General features: G+C 40.6%; 1 protein-coding gene across 1 annotated transcript in view; it reads right to left on the minus strand.

Moving 5' to 3' along the window:
• Positions 1-11,733: 11,733 nt before the first annotated feature.
• The window catches only part of LOC126453251 (uncharacterized), a 123,180-nt gene continuing 120,465 nt past the window's right edge, over positions 11,734-14,448 (minus strand). Inside the window, exon 5 of the mRNA XM_050091126.1 lies at positions 11,734-12,513. Within this exon, the coding sequence (XP_049947083.1) occupies positions 12,286-12,513 (228 nt within the window). The 3' untranslated portion in view covers positions 11,734-12,285. The remainder of the gene's footprint in view (positions 12,514-14,448) is intronic.

The following is a 14,448-nucleotide window of genomic DNA, read 5'->3' on the forward strand; positions in this document are numbered from 1 at the left end:
ACACACCATTGGTTGCTCCTACAAGTCCAACCATCTCCGGAAGCTAGTCGTCAGTGGACCAACTCGCGATGGCGTCACAGCCTAGAAATTCCAGATGGTCTTGTATAATAATGAGCGTATGGTACTGGTGGCCCTCGCGGGGCGGTTCGGCCGCCACTCCATAAGTTCTTTAACGCCACTACGGCGACTTGCGAGTGAAAGAGGATGAAATGATGATGAAAGACACACAACACCCAGTCATCTCGAGACAGAGAAAATCCCTCATCCCGCCGGGAATCGAACCCGGGACCCCGTGCGCGGGAAGCGAGAACGCTACCGGAAGACCACGAGCCGCTGACAGTTAAGCTAGTAATATATACGTTAGCAAGAACACAGAAACTACTTAGCGAAACAAATCCCAAAAAGTTTTCTATTTGGAGAGTGAAAAGTGTTAAGTGGCTTAACAACGTCCTTCTTTGCTCATCGTACTCCATATGTTGCACGTTTTCCTAATCTATTTGTGAATGACGTCCGTGTTTAATTTACTGTATAGTGCATAGTGCAGAAGATCCCATCGCGCCACGATCGCACGGAAAGGTTTGTGTTCGTTTTTCCTGCACGCTGTTCGATAGTGGAAGTCGGTTCGATGAACCATCTGCAAACACTTAATGGTGGATTGCAGATTAACCATACAGATGTAGATGTAACTTGAAATCCTTTAGACTGATATTACGTTGAATTGTTCTACATAAGCTAACTTTCACTACGAACATAGAAACAAGTCCGACGTAGTATTATCTTCTCTTAAAAGTTACAACTGTCTTGATTTTTCCATCATTTAGTGCTACTTCTTCCCTACCTACATACCTTATTCACTCGTATCATGTGCTTATTTGTTAAATATATGTTTGTCTCTACAATATATCTCCCCGACTATGTGGTCCTTTACAAATGATTTATTCTTGGGTACACCCGTAATTCTTTTCCCTTTCCTTCTAGTGCGTCTTCTGTTCATCAATTTGTAGATTTCGTAATTTATCTACACTGTTGTAATACTAGAGACAGTAGTACTGCCTTGTGCACTACTTTTACATTAGTTCAGATTTTTCGTCACTAGTGAAAAGTCGTAATCAGTGTGCATACTTCCGTGAGCTTTGTTGTCTTTTACTTCATCAGTAAATATTTGTATGACTATAGTTATTTCCGATATCTTCTTGTGTTCACTCCCTTTATCCGATACATCTGTGTCGTTTATGATGTTGGAAATATTAGTTCGCAATAATAAATTGGAATCCATCACATGACTCTGAAGCCGTCTCCAGTTCTTGTTCTTCAAACAAACTCAGTAGTACATTCTCTTACCTGTAGCAGCATTCACACATCAGATTTATAATATCTGCCGGCCGAGGTGTCCGAGCGGTTCTAGGCGCTACAGTCTGGAACCGCGCGACCGCTACGGTCGCAGGTTCGAATCCTGCCTCGGGCATGGATGTGTGTGATGTCCTTAGGTTAGTTAGGTTTAAGTAGTTCTAAGTTCTAAGGGACTGATGACCTCAGAAGTTAAGTCCCGTAGTGCTCAGAGCCATTTGAACCATTTTTTGTAATATCTTTCTATTCTTTGATTAGTTCTGGATCTTGCTTCGATTCTTACTATTCCATCTCCAGTTTGTGAGTTAGGCTTGTGCACCTATAAAATACTGAACAGCACTGGCAGCCTTCCACAACTCAGACTAATAATTACACCAAAGCGTTGGTTATAATTACCTTTCCTTCCTTTCATACTCACAATGTACATGGTATTTAAACATTCCACTGACATGTTTTACTACACTGTAGAGTCCATGTTTAAAATCCTCGGTTTCTTTCCCAATCGCTTCACTAATCACCACTAAGTTTAACTTTAATTATTCATCTATCTGTTCAGATTTTTCCTATAAATTCATCTTAATTTTCATGCTTCGTTTCAGCTACATCTATACCGCTCCTGGAGGAGGTTCTTCATGTGCCACTGTGCCCCACCTCCTCCCCCCTTCCTATCTGTTACAGTCGTCAATGGTGCCTGGCAAGAAAGAGATCCTCTACATGAGTTCCCTGATTTCTTCTTCATTGTCCTTTCGCAAGAAATATGTGGTAGAAAGTAAGATGTTGGCAAACTTACCTGAGAATTTTAATAGTAAACGACATCGTGTTGGGCAATTGGATAAGCATCCCCGTACGGCTTTTACGCTTACTTATTGAAGCAGTGACGAAACGTGCTGCTCTTCTGGATGTTCTCTACTTACCAATCTCACCTGGTAAGGGTTCCCCGATGAGATAAGATATTCCAGTATGGGTGTGTAGAATGTCATTACTTGTCTTTTTCCCCTGGTGACGTTCACAGGGGCAGTCAAATACGTAAGTCCAACGAATCATAATCTTACCTCTGAAATTTTTCTGCGGCGGAAAATTTCATCATAAAGTAATTTTAAAAGGCTGTATTGAAAATAGAAACACACATTTATTTACAGAACATGCAGTGATTTCCGTTTGTTATTCAAGGGAGACGAAAATTTAATAGTCATGGGTGATTGGAATTCGTCAGTAGGAAAAGGGAGAGAAGGACAAATAGTAGGTGAATATGGATTGGGGGGAAGGAATGAAAGAGGAAGCCGCCTTGTAGAATTTTGCACAGAGCATAACTTAATCATAGCTAACACTTGGTTCAAGAATCATAAAAGAAGGTTGTATACCTGAAAGAATCCTGGAGATACTAAAAGGTATCAGATAGATTATATAATGGTAAGACAGAGATTTAGGAACCAGGTTTTAAATTGTAAGACATTTCCTGGGGCAGATGTGGATTCTGACCACAATCTATTGGTTATGAACTGCAGATTGAAACTGAAGAAACTGCAAAAAGGTGGGAATTTAAGGAGATGGGACCTGGATAAACTGAAAGAACCAGAGATTGTAGAGAGTTTCAGGGAGAGCATAAGCGAACAATTGACAGGAATGGGGGAAAGAAATACAGTAGAAGAAGAATGGGTAGCTCTGAGGGATGAAGTGGTGAAGGCAGCAGACGATTAAGTAGGTAAAAAGACGAGGGCTAATAGAAATCCTTGGGTAACAGAAGAAATATTGAATTTAATTGATGAAAGGAGAAAATATAAAAATGCACTAAATGAAGTAGGCAAAAAGAAATACAAACGTCTCAAAAATGATATCGACAGGAAGTGCAAAATGGCTAAGCAGGGATGGCTAGAGGACAAATGTAAGGATGTAGAGGCTTGTCTCACTAGGGGTAAAATAGATACTGCCTACAGGAAAATTAAAGAGACCTTTGGAGAGAAGAGAACCACTTTTATGAATATCAAGAGCTCAGATGGCAACCCAGTTCTAAGCAAAGAAGGGAAGGCAGAAAGGTGGAAGGAGTATATAGAGGGTTTATACAAGGGCGATGTATTTGAGGACAATATTATGGAAAAGGAAGAGGATGTCGATGAAGGACGAAATGGGAGATAAGATACTGCGTGAAGAGTTTGACAGAGCACTGAAAGACCTGAGTCGAAACAAGGCCCCGGGAGTAGACAACATTCCATTAGAACTACTGATGGCCTCGGGAGAGCCAGTCATGACAAAACTCTACCATCTGGTGAGCACGATGTATGAGACAGGCGAAATACCCTCAGACTTCAAGAAGAATATAATAATTCCAATCCCAAAGAAAGCAGGTGTTGACAGATGTGAAAATTACCGAACTATCAGTTTAATAAGTCACAGCTGCAAAATACTAACGCGAATTCTTTACAGACGAATGGAAAAACTGGTAGAAGCGGACCTCGGGGAAGATCAGTTTCGATTCCGTAGAAGTGTTGGAACACGTGAGGCAATACTAACCTTACGACTTATCTTAGAAGAAAGATTAAGGAAAGGCAGACCTACGTTTCTAGCATTTGTAGACTTAGAGAAAGCTTTTGACAATGTTAACTGGAATACTCTCTTTCAAATTCTGACGGAGGCAGGGGTAAAATACAGGGAGCGAAAGGCTATTTACAATTTGTATAGAAACCAGATGGCAGTTATAAGAGTCGAGGGGCATGAAAGGGAAGCAGTGGTTGGGAAAGGAGTGAGACAGGGTTGTAGCCTCTCCCCGATGTTATTCAATCTGTATATTGAGCAAGCAATAAAGGAAACAAAAGAAAAATTCGGAGTCAGTATTAAAATTCATGGAGAATAAGTAAAAACTTTGAGGTTCGCCGATGACATTGTAATTCTGTCAGATACAGCAAAGGACTTGGAAGAGCAGTTGAATGGAATGGACAGTGTCTTGAAAGGAGGATATAAGATGAACATCAACAAAAGCAAAACGCGGATGATGGAATGTAATCTAATTAAGTCGGGTGATGCTGAGGGAATTAGATTAGGAAATGACACACTTAAAGTAGTAAAGGAGTTTTGCTATTTAGGGAGTAAAATAACTGATGATGGTCGAAGTAGAGAGGATATAAAATGTAGACTGGCAATGGCAAGGAAAGCGTTTCTGAAGAAGAGAAATTTGTTAACATCGAGTATAGATGTAAGTGTCAGGAAGTCGTTTCTGAAAGTATTCGTATGGAGTGTAGCCATGTATGGAAGTGAAACATGGACGATAACTAGCTTGGACAAGAAGGGAATAGAAGCTTTTGAAATATGGTGCTACAGAAGAATGCTGAAGATAAGGTGGGTAGATCACATAACTAATGAGGAGGTATTGAACAGGATTGGGGAGAAGAGACGTTTGTGGCACAACTTGACTAGAAGAAGGGATCGGTTGGTAGGACATGTTTTGAGGCATCAAGGGATCACAAATTTAGCATTGGAGGGCACCGTGGAGGGTAAAAATCGTAGAGGGAAACCAAGAGATGAATACACTAAGCAGATTCAGAAGGATGTAGGTTGCAGTAGGTACTGGGAGATGAAGAAGCTTGCACAGGATAGAGTAGCATGGTGAGCTGCATCAAACCAGTCTCAGGACTGAAGACCACAAGAACAACAACATTCTTCAATTACTTCAGGACTGTGCAATAACGTGCCCTGGCACGTTACCATCTCTGGGGCGTAGTATGACATTTGTTTTGTTTAGAAGATGCGGGAATGAAGCGTAGCTTAAATATTTTATTATTTTCAGAAAGCTGCACTTCTTGCGCCAAACGATAACTTCCTGTGTGGGAATATTTTTGGAGTAACTGTAATTGGAAGTACTAAAAATTTACTTTTACGAAATACGGTTTGGACTTGTGTGTTGTCAAGACAGTTGTTTCAGTAGTTTCCGTTCCGTGTCACCGTTGATCTTGAGTATATTCGGATTCAAGCTTATCGAGCCTGGCGGTGTAGCGGTATGCATTGACGATTAAGAAGCTGTAAGATTGCTTGAGTGGCCTCGTGCCCTACAGAATGCGTTCGCACTCTGCGAAGTCGCCACATGTAGTCTTGTGCCCACGCGTTGCAGGGCCACTCAGGTGCCGGCACAGTATGCATTTCAGCCACACACCAACTGGTGTATTAGTCAAGTCACTTCCTGTATTCCAGTTGTCATGAAATTGTACATACCTTTAATAATGACAATAGTTAACTGCTGTAAGAAATTAATTTCTATATTTTTGGAGATATTCATTATTACCTAAAAACTGAGTGGAAAAATTTCCGTTAAAAGCAACACCATGTCACGTTAACACGCTTATGTAAATACAGCGTAGAATGTTAGAATGAATGTCATTCTGCAGCGGAGTGAGTGCAGATCGAGAACTCCCTGGCAGATTAAAACTCTTTGTCGCACCGGGGCTCGAATCTGAGACATTTGCCCTCCGCGAGAAGATAGGAGGTGATGTACCGCTGGAAGCAGATGAAGCTGTGAGGACGGGTCGTGACTAGTGCTTTGATATCTCAGTCGGTACTGCATTTGCCCGACGAAAGGCAAATATCCCAGGTTCGAGCCCTGTTCGGCACATAGTGTCAATAAGCCAGGAAGTCACATTAAAGGTTAGCTTGATCTAACGACCTTGTCACTGAATGATCAATTTTATTATTTTATCCATCATCAGGAACTCTAGTTGTATATATCGAAGTAATAAGCAACCAGTTGCATAAAAGAAATTTAATTTATTTACCGGTTTGGGGAACTTAGCTCTCTTCTTGAGAAGATCATACCTATAGCAGTTATGAAATTCTGAAGAACGGGTAAAGAGACGAAACTTCTTTTATGCAGCTAGTTGCTTATTAATTCATTATATAGTTAATTGAACACTATTTTTGTGCATGACAGTTGCTACTATTTTGAGTAGCCTGATATCATTATTTACATTTGTCATGCCGTCGAGTTGAGTGATGGGAGGGGGATGACTCATAAATCTTGAAATTTGTTAATAATAGTCGAAGAATGAGCGTCTGAATCAAACTGTGTGATTACACAGTAGATCATATACAGGTTACAGTATATTAACTAATTAAAGGATTCTAAAAATAAATTCTTTATTGCTATTTTAAGACAAATGAAGTTCGATTGTTTTCAGTTTACTTACTTTTCAGAAAATTGTAAATTTGGAAAATGATTGAAATAAATGTAGGTTTGACGCTCTTTAAGGAAGAAAATCCGTGCTGTCCACAAATATCTATGGAGCTGGTTGGCTTTAGTATGTTCCAGTCAATTACAGAAGAGAACGTGAGAGATTTCTGCGCTCTCGTCTCGACACGCCTTAGCTTCGGTAGTGGGAGGACCTACGTTTCGGTGTAATTTCGCAGAAAAGTGTTGTAATTCTCTACTAGGGGTCTAGGAGTTACAAAGATTAAAATCTAAACTGGACTGAGCACTTAACTACAATATACAAGAAGGCATCAGCATCCCTTTGCGGCCCCCAAAAACATAACAAGGTCTTCCCTCTTGACCTGAAGAAGAAACTTGTACACTTCTACTTCCAGTTGTTGATTACATCAGTGATATCCATCAAGGTCTTTCTCAGAAAAGCCCACGGCGCCAGAAACTGGTTACGAGTGCTTGTGTTCTTAATATCTGTGGCTTTCGACTCTTTGACAATATTTCACCATCATACACAGCCGTCTTGGCTGCTGCAGATAAGAACATAGATTTTCATACACTCCGTCTTCTGTCTTATCATCTACGCTGTCCCTCATCTCTCTCTTCGATCTCAACGCTCGTGTCTGAACAACATGGCAGAAACACACATTCCCATCAGAGCAAAATCCTTCCTCTCCCATTCCACCGTTCAGCTACTTTTTTCACGTCCGTCTAGTATCATTTAACAGACTCTGGAATAATTTCCTGCATTATATCAGAGAACTGAATAACATCTCCAGCTTCAGAAACGGTTAATTAAAAATCTACTAAGTCAACAATAGTGAATATTATTTTACCGGTACACATTCGTTATCCTTGAACATACTTCTTTCAAACCAGATCTTCCTCTTTTTCCCAGTATTCTTAGCTGATGCAGTCTACTTGAATTTCTTTTTCCCCAACCCGCTACACCAGAAATCATATATTTTGTACACCTGCAAGTTCTTTTTATATTTGCAAGAATCATTATTTTTACTGATGCCATTATTACTACTACTACTACTATTATTAGTGGAAGCAACAGCAGTCATAGAAGTATTGGCAGTTTTAATATTAATTATTCATGGCTAGTTTTATTCAATCAAATTGTCGCTAGACACACTCAAATAATTTTAAAATTTTGTCGTACTAAATTTATTTCTTAGTTAAATAAGACGTGAAAAAATGTTATTTACGAGTGAATCTGAGGTCTGATTTAAGTAAGAGCCTGATGGCCCTAACCAGATCAAATAAATAAATTCGTACGTACATATTATCAAAACGAGTGTGTGTGTTTTTTCTCCACATCATCTTCTAAACCAGTGGCGAACTTAACCAAACTTGGTACATATATCGCTTACTGTCAGGAAACGATCGCTGTTGGGGTAAGAACCTATTTACCATTGTTCAGGAGGTATGACGTCATAAACAGTGAGTTACGTGAAACACTGACGCATCGTGCATGAGGTTTTAATACATTTATTCTTTATTCCTAAGACACTCCTGCGATCGAATTAACATAAGGAAACCTCTGACACCTTTCAGCACTTTTGACATGTTTCAACTGCGAAGCGCAAACAGATTTAGGCAAAAACATTAGCCAGCTATAGAACTGTTAACAGGCGTTGCCATAGAGCACCACCATCACCACATGTATAGTGATGCGTAGAGACGTCTACAAGCGTTGTAGACACATGAATCAACTCTACGTATACATTCGTAGATTAGATTAGACGAGATTAGATTAGATTAATTATTCATTCCATAGACCCATAAAAGAGAGAATCCTCCTGGGAGTAGAACATGTCAGATAAACACATTACAAAAATGTAATTAGAAAAATTTGAGCTTCATTAATTTTAATGATCCTTAGTCAATAAACAGTAAAATTATGTACATGAATTAAATTTAAACTTCTAATATTTACAGGTTGAATACTTACATCTGCTTTCATTAAATTCATCATTCAGACATTTGCTAGTTTCTTAGCTATTACAACCAAGTATTGTCAAAAATTAAAGTATATTTTTCATTTCAGTGATCCTCAGTTAAGAACACTAATTACAGACTTAAGACTTAAATCTGCTTTCCGTACATCCATCATTCACACAATAGGTAGTTACTTGGCTGTTACAACCAAGTATTGTCAAAAATTAAAGTATAATAAATTTTCATTAAAATGGTCTGCTGCACTTGTTGAGAAACTCATGGATGAATAAAAGGAGTTGGCCACCAAAAATTCTTGTAAATTATGTTTAAATTGTGCCTTGTCTGAAACTAAACTCTTAATGGTTGCTGGTAACGTATTGAAAATATGCGTTGCTGAATACTGGACTCCTTTCTGGGCAAGAGTAAGTGATTTTAAATCTTTATGTATATTGTTCTTATTCCTCCTAAATCAGACGTTCTCATGGTAGCGCTCAGCTGTTACGTAGTTTACTCGAATCCAATTGATGAACCAAAAATTATTGTTTGTTTGTTTGAGGGATCAGAGGTGGTGGCCTGCCGTTACAAACACACGGTGTAACAGTGTCGTGGGTTAAATTCCAAAACTCTGCATTAACTTACGGAGAGAGAGGGACTCCAACATTGCTGATGGCGATCTGCCGAACAGGTACGTTTAAATCGGAGTCGTCCTTGATCCATTTCCCGAAAGTAGGCTGCGGCCCCTCCATTCTCTTATCGTCATTGACCCAAGTATGGCGCAACATTCTAGACAGATTTATCACAGTCCTCTTAAGTGAAACTGTTAGCACTTCATTTGGCACGAATACCAGCAACATGGAGTCAACTTTAAAAGTTTGTCTGGAGAGTAACCCACAGGAAATGTCTGCACCTTTATCTTACTTGTGACATTGAGGGCAACGAGATTGGTGTCCTCAAAGTGATGACACATTCATCCGTTTACCTATTGTGTTCTTTTGTACGAAACACAACTTTTGCTCTATAGCCAGTTTCGGGTAATTCATTATTATGATATGGTAATCGGGTGAAGCACTCCATAGCATATGTCTCGACCATCAAAATGTTATGTCAAATCTACACTGGTTCCCAATTACACAAGATACAGTCAAATGCGACAGCTGTTGCATTGTGATTTAGAGGACTGGATGCTAATGTTGGTTTGACAAACCACATTAATGTCGCTGATATGACGATGTAGAACGTACGAGGTGCGACAATAAAGTAATGAGACTGCAAGATGTGGCAACCCTGCAGGCTTACGTAGACACAATATCTTTGACCTTGGTCTATAAGCTGCTTCTAGTCCAAGCGGCACATCGATGCAACTGTTCAATCGTGGGTTGTGCTGTAATACGTTAACACGTGTTTGTTTCTCCCGTCACGGGAATGGAACTCCATAACATTGCGCAACGGTATGCCATTTCTTTTTGCGTTAAATTGGGTGAAAACGTGACTACAGCTTACGATAAGCTTCAGAAGGCTTTTGGAGAGGAGGTTATGTAAAGAGCTTAAGTTTTTCGTTGGCATTAAATGTTTAGTGAAGACAGAACGAATGTTGAAGATGACGACCGCAGTGGACGACCGTATACTTGGTCCCTTCACTGTTTCTGGGCATGGCAGTTTTTCGGTTGGCGTGGAGCAGTGAGGAAATCTCCGCGACGCGTAGTTAGGCCGGGCTCGCTGGCGGCCTCTATGCAGTGTCAGAATGTGTGGAGCTGTCCCCATTGGTACAATGTTTGTGGCTCACCGATCCTGGACATGAAAGTTGAGTTTTGACTTAATCTGCCAGCATGACACGATTGTTCACAATGTGTCGTTTGGAGTTTGTTGTCAGCTGTTGGGATATTCCTGTGAGCAACATCATGTGTTTTCAAGTTGGCAAATTTTAGCCACCCTCCGGTGGAGTTTAACTGTTCTTGGTTATTTGAGTTGAAGTGCACCAGCGGAATCTTCTGCCTTGTGGCCGTCAATTTTCCGGTTACCTGCCTTGGCCTTGTGTATTTTGCGCATCGTGTTATCGTTGTCCAGCATGGTGTGTAGTTTGACAGCTCAATGTATAACTGGTTCAAAATGGTTCAAATGGCTCTTAGCACTGTGGGACTTCTGAGGTCATCAGTCCCCTAGAAATTAGAACTACTTAAACCTAACTAACCTAAGGACATCACACACATCCATGCCCGAGGCAGGAATCGAACCTGCGACCGTAGCGGTAGCGCGTTTCCAGACTGTAGCGCCTAGAACCGCTCGGCCACCCTGCCGGCGTATAATTGGTTGTGGGCGCCAATACCATCTACGACGTACGTTGTTCCATTGAACTCCCTGTTGTATGCTGGTCGGGTGAAGTGGAGGTTATCTTGTCGGTGGGTCCGTTGACTGTCTGTCGGTTGGGTTGTCGTCGGATCGACAATGGTTGGGCTGGCTGCCTATCTCATCTAAGTGAGTGTCAGTGTTTGAATTCCAGGCTGACCCTCAGAACTTCTGAGCGCACTTGGGTGTACTGCCTTTGCTTGTTTGTTCTTGTTGTTTGTACTTCTATGGCTTCTAGCCGACTTTTAGGTTAAGGTTGTTTTGCCCTTAAGGCGTCAGATGGTTTGGGCCTTCAGCCTAACTTAAGAATTGTTTTACATAAAGCCGTTGGCATTTTTAAAATTAATGTTATTGCATCTTAAGTGTTGGGCCTTCAGCCAATTTTGAATTTAAGTTGTTTGCTCTTGAAGTGCCAGATTCTTTGGGCCTTCAGCCTAATTAAGGAAATGTTTTAAGATATGGTTTTGCCTTTTAAATTTCTGATTTTGGTTGAGCTTTAAGTTATTGGCTTTCAGTCGTTTTTAAATTAAAGTGGTCTTAAGGCATGAGATTGTACTGCGCATTCACCGCTAATTAAGTTCCAGTTTTAAAATTTTTTGGTTCTTGTAATATTTGATCAAAAAGAAGGTTGTATGTTCGAGTGTAACTGACAGTTGCTTATTTTGGCCCCTTTCCACAACTTAAACGACATGTCCTGTCCTGAGGGCTTAGCAGGGCGTCTCAGCAACACTTTCAATGTGCAAGTGAGGTCGAAATTTTTAGAGACTGGTTTTTGAACTAGTTGGTAGTCTCTTTTCGGTCATTTCTACTTACCTGTCTGACAAACTTACTCACTGGCTGTTACGCCATATGAGCAAATATTTTTGACTCGATTTATTATGGAAACAGTGAAGAATGTTTAATCTAGGCTCTTTACAATATGTACAAGAAAGTGCTTTTCATTTTATACAGCATTCATCTAAAGGAAACATAAAAGGGGTAAGGAAACAAAACAAAACATCTTGACTCTGAGGATAGTAAAACGTTAAAGACAATGATTTTCAGTCACGAAGTGATCAGAGAAGAACCTTTAAAATGACTGGTAACGTGATCTTAACTTGTGAACATTGGTACCTGAATGGGTAGCATTACTTACAATTAAATAATAACAAAATGATGCGTACAAGAAATTACTATTAAAAAATTTTTTAGCAATTGTTGCAGTACGATTGATTTATAAGTAAAAACGAATTTAATCCTCGTTTATATAACGTAATAGCGCCCTTCGATTACAAGTGAGTGGGTAAAACAGTGTCATCGATAAAATATTGTAGGAGTCAGTGATGTAAAAACTACGTTTTACGTAAGACTGTAATAGTATACGTCAGTTTGTCAGAGGCAGTTCCCTTTCCTAAACACTACTTCTTATTAAAATGTTCATTTCCGTGCACGGCAAGGTCTGAGAGGCCCGCCCCCGGCTCCGGCCCCTAGGCAGTTTCGGCACCTGGCCGAGACCTCAGTAGTGTGATGTAGCTGCGCATGATGCTCTCGATGCGCACGCAGTAGTCGGGGCCCAGCTTGCGCGCCCACTCGCTGATGCGCTGCTTGGACAGCGACTCGCTGCCCTCCATACTGGGTACGTTCTGCGGACTGATCATCATCGCCGGCATCAGCCAGAAGCCCATCAGCAGCCCCCAGAGAGCGTGGCGTTGCACCTGCAATGTTTCACACATCTCACTTGTAGGTCACCTCTGGACCTCAAATTTGTTGCAAAATAGAAATGGAAGGTAATCGTGCTCGTGGACTCTCATATGTTGTTGTTGTTGTTGTTGTGGTCTTCAGTCCTGAGACTGGTTTGATGCAGCTCTCCATGCTACTCTATCCTGTACAAGCTTTTTCATCTCCCAGTACTTACTGCAACCTACATCCTTCTTAATCTGCTTAGTGTATTCATCTCTTGGTCTCCCCCTACGATTTTTACCCTCCACGCTGCCCTCCAATACTAAATTGGTGATCCCTTGATGCCTCAGAACATGTCCTACCAACCGATCCCTTCTTCTGGTCAAGTTGTGCCACAAACGTCTCTTCTCCCCAATCCTATTCAATACTTCCTCATTAGTTATGTGATCTACCCATCTAATCTTCAGCATTCTTCTGTAGCACCACATTTCGAAAGCTTCTATTCTCTTCTTGTCCAAACTATTTATCGTCCATGTTTCACTCCATACGAATACTTTCAGAAATGACTTCCTGGCACTTAAATCAATACTGGATGTTAACAAATTTCTCTTCTTCAGAAACGCTTTCCTCGCCATTGCCAGCCTACATTTTATATCCTCTCTACTTCGACCATCATCAGTTATTTTGCTCCCCAAATAGCAAAACTCCTTTACTACTTTAAGTGCCTCATTTCCTAATCTAATTCCCTCAGCATCACCCGACTTAATTAGACTACATTCCATTATCCTTGTTTTGCTTTTGTTGATGTTCATCTTATATCCTCCTTTCAAGACACTGTTCATTCCATTCAACTGCTCTTCCAAGTCCTTTGCTGTCTCTGACAGAATTACAATGTCATCGGCGAACCTCAAAGTTTTTATTTCTTCTCCATGAATTTTAATACCCACTCCGAATTTTTCTTTTGTTTCCTTTACTGCTTGCTCAATATACAGATTGAACAACATCGGGAACAGGCTACAACCCTGTCTTACTCCCTTCCCAACCATTGCTTCCCTTTCATGTCCCTCGACTCTTATAACTGCCATCTGGTTTCTGTACAAATTGTAAATAGCCTTTCGCTCCCTGTATTTTACCTCTGCCACCTTTAGAATTTGAAAGAGAGTATTCCAGTCAACATTGTCAAAAGCTTTCTCTAAGTCTACAAATGCTAGAAACGTAGGTTTGCCTTTCCTTAATCTTTCTTCTAAGATAAGTCGTAAGGTCAGTATTGCCTCACGTGTTCCAGTGTTTCTACGGAATCCAAACTGATCTTCCCTGAGGTTGGCTTCTACTAGTTTTTCCATTCGTCTGTAAAGAATTCGCGTTAGTATTTTGCAGCTGTGACTTATTAAGCTGATAGTTCGGTAATTTTTACATCTGTCAACACCTGCTTTCTTTGGGATTGGAATTATTATATTCTTCTTGAAGTCTGAGGGTATTTCGCCTGTTTCATACATCTTGCTCGCCAGATGGTAGAGTTTTGTCAGGACTGGCTCTCCCACGGCCGTCAGTAGTTCCAATGGAATATTGTTTACTCCGGGGGCCTTGTTTCGACTCAGGTCTTTCAGTGCTCTGTCAAACTCTTCACGCAGTATCGTATCTCCCATTTCATCTTCATCTACATCCTCTTCCATTTCCATAATATTGTCCTCAAGTACATCGCCCTTGTATAGACCCTCTATATACTCCTTCCACCTTTCTGCTTTCCCTTCTTTGCTTAGAACTGGGTTTCCATCTGAGCTCTTGATATTCATACAAGTCGTTCTCTTATCTCCAAAGGTCTCTTTAATTTTCCTGTAGGCGGTATCTATCTTACCCCTAGTGAGATAGGCCTCTACATCCTTACATTTGTCCTCTAGCCATCCCTGCTTAGCCATTTTGCACTTCCTGTCGATATCATTTTTGAGACGTTTGTATTCCTTTTTGCCTGT

The sequence above is a fragment of the Schistocerca serialis genome, chromosome 1, assembly GCF_023864345.2.
Source record: "Schistocerca serialis cubense isolate TAMUIC-IGC-003099 chromosome 1, iqSchSeri2.2, whole genome shotgun sequence".
In the NCBI taxonomy this organism is placed as follows: Eukaryota; Metazoa; Arthropoda; class Insecta; order Orthoptera; family Acrididae; genus Schistocerca; species Schistocerca serialis.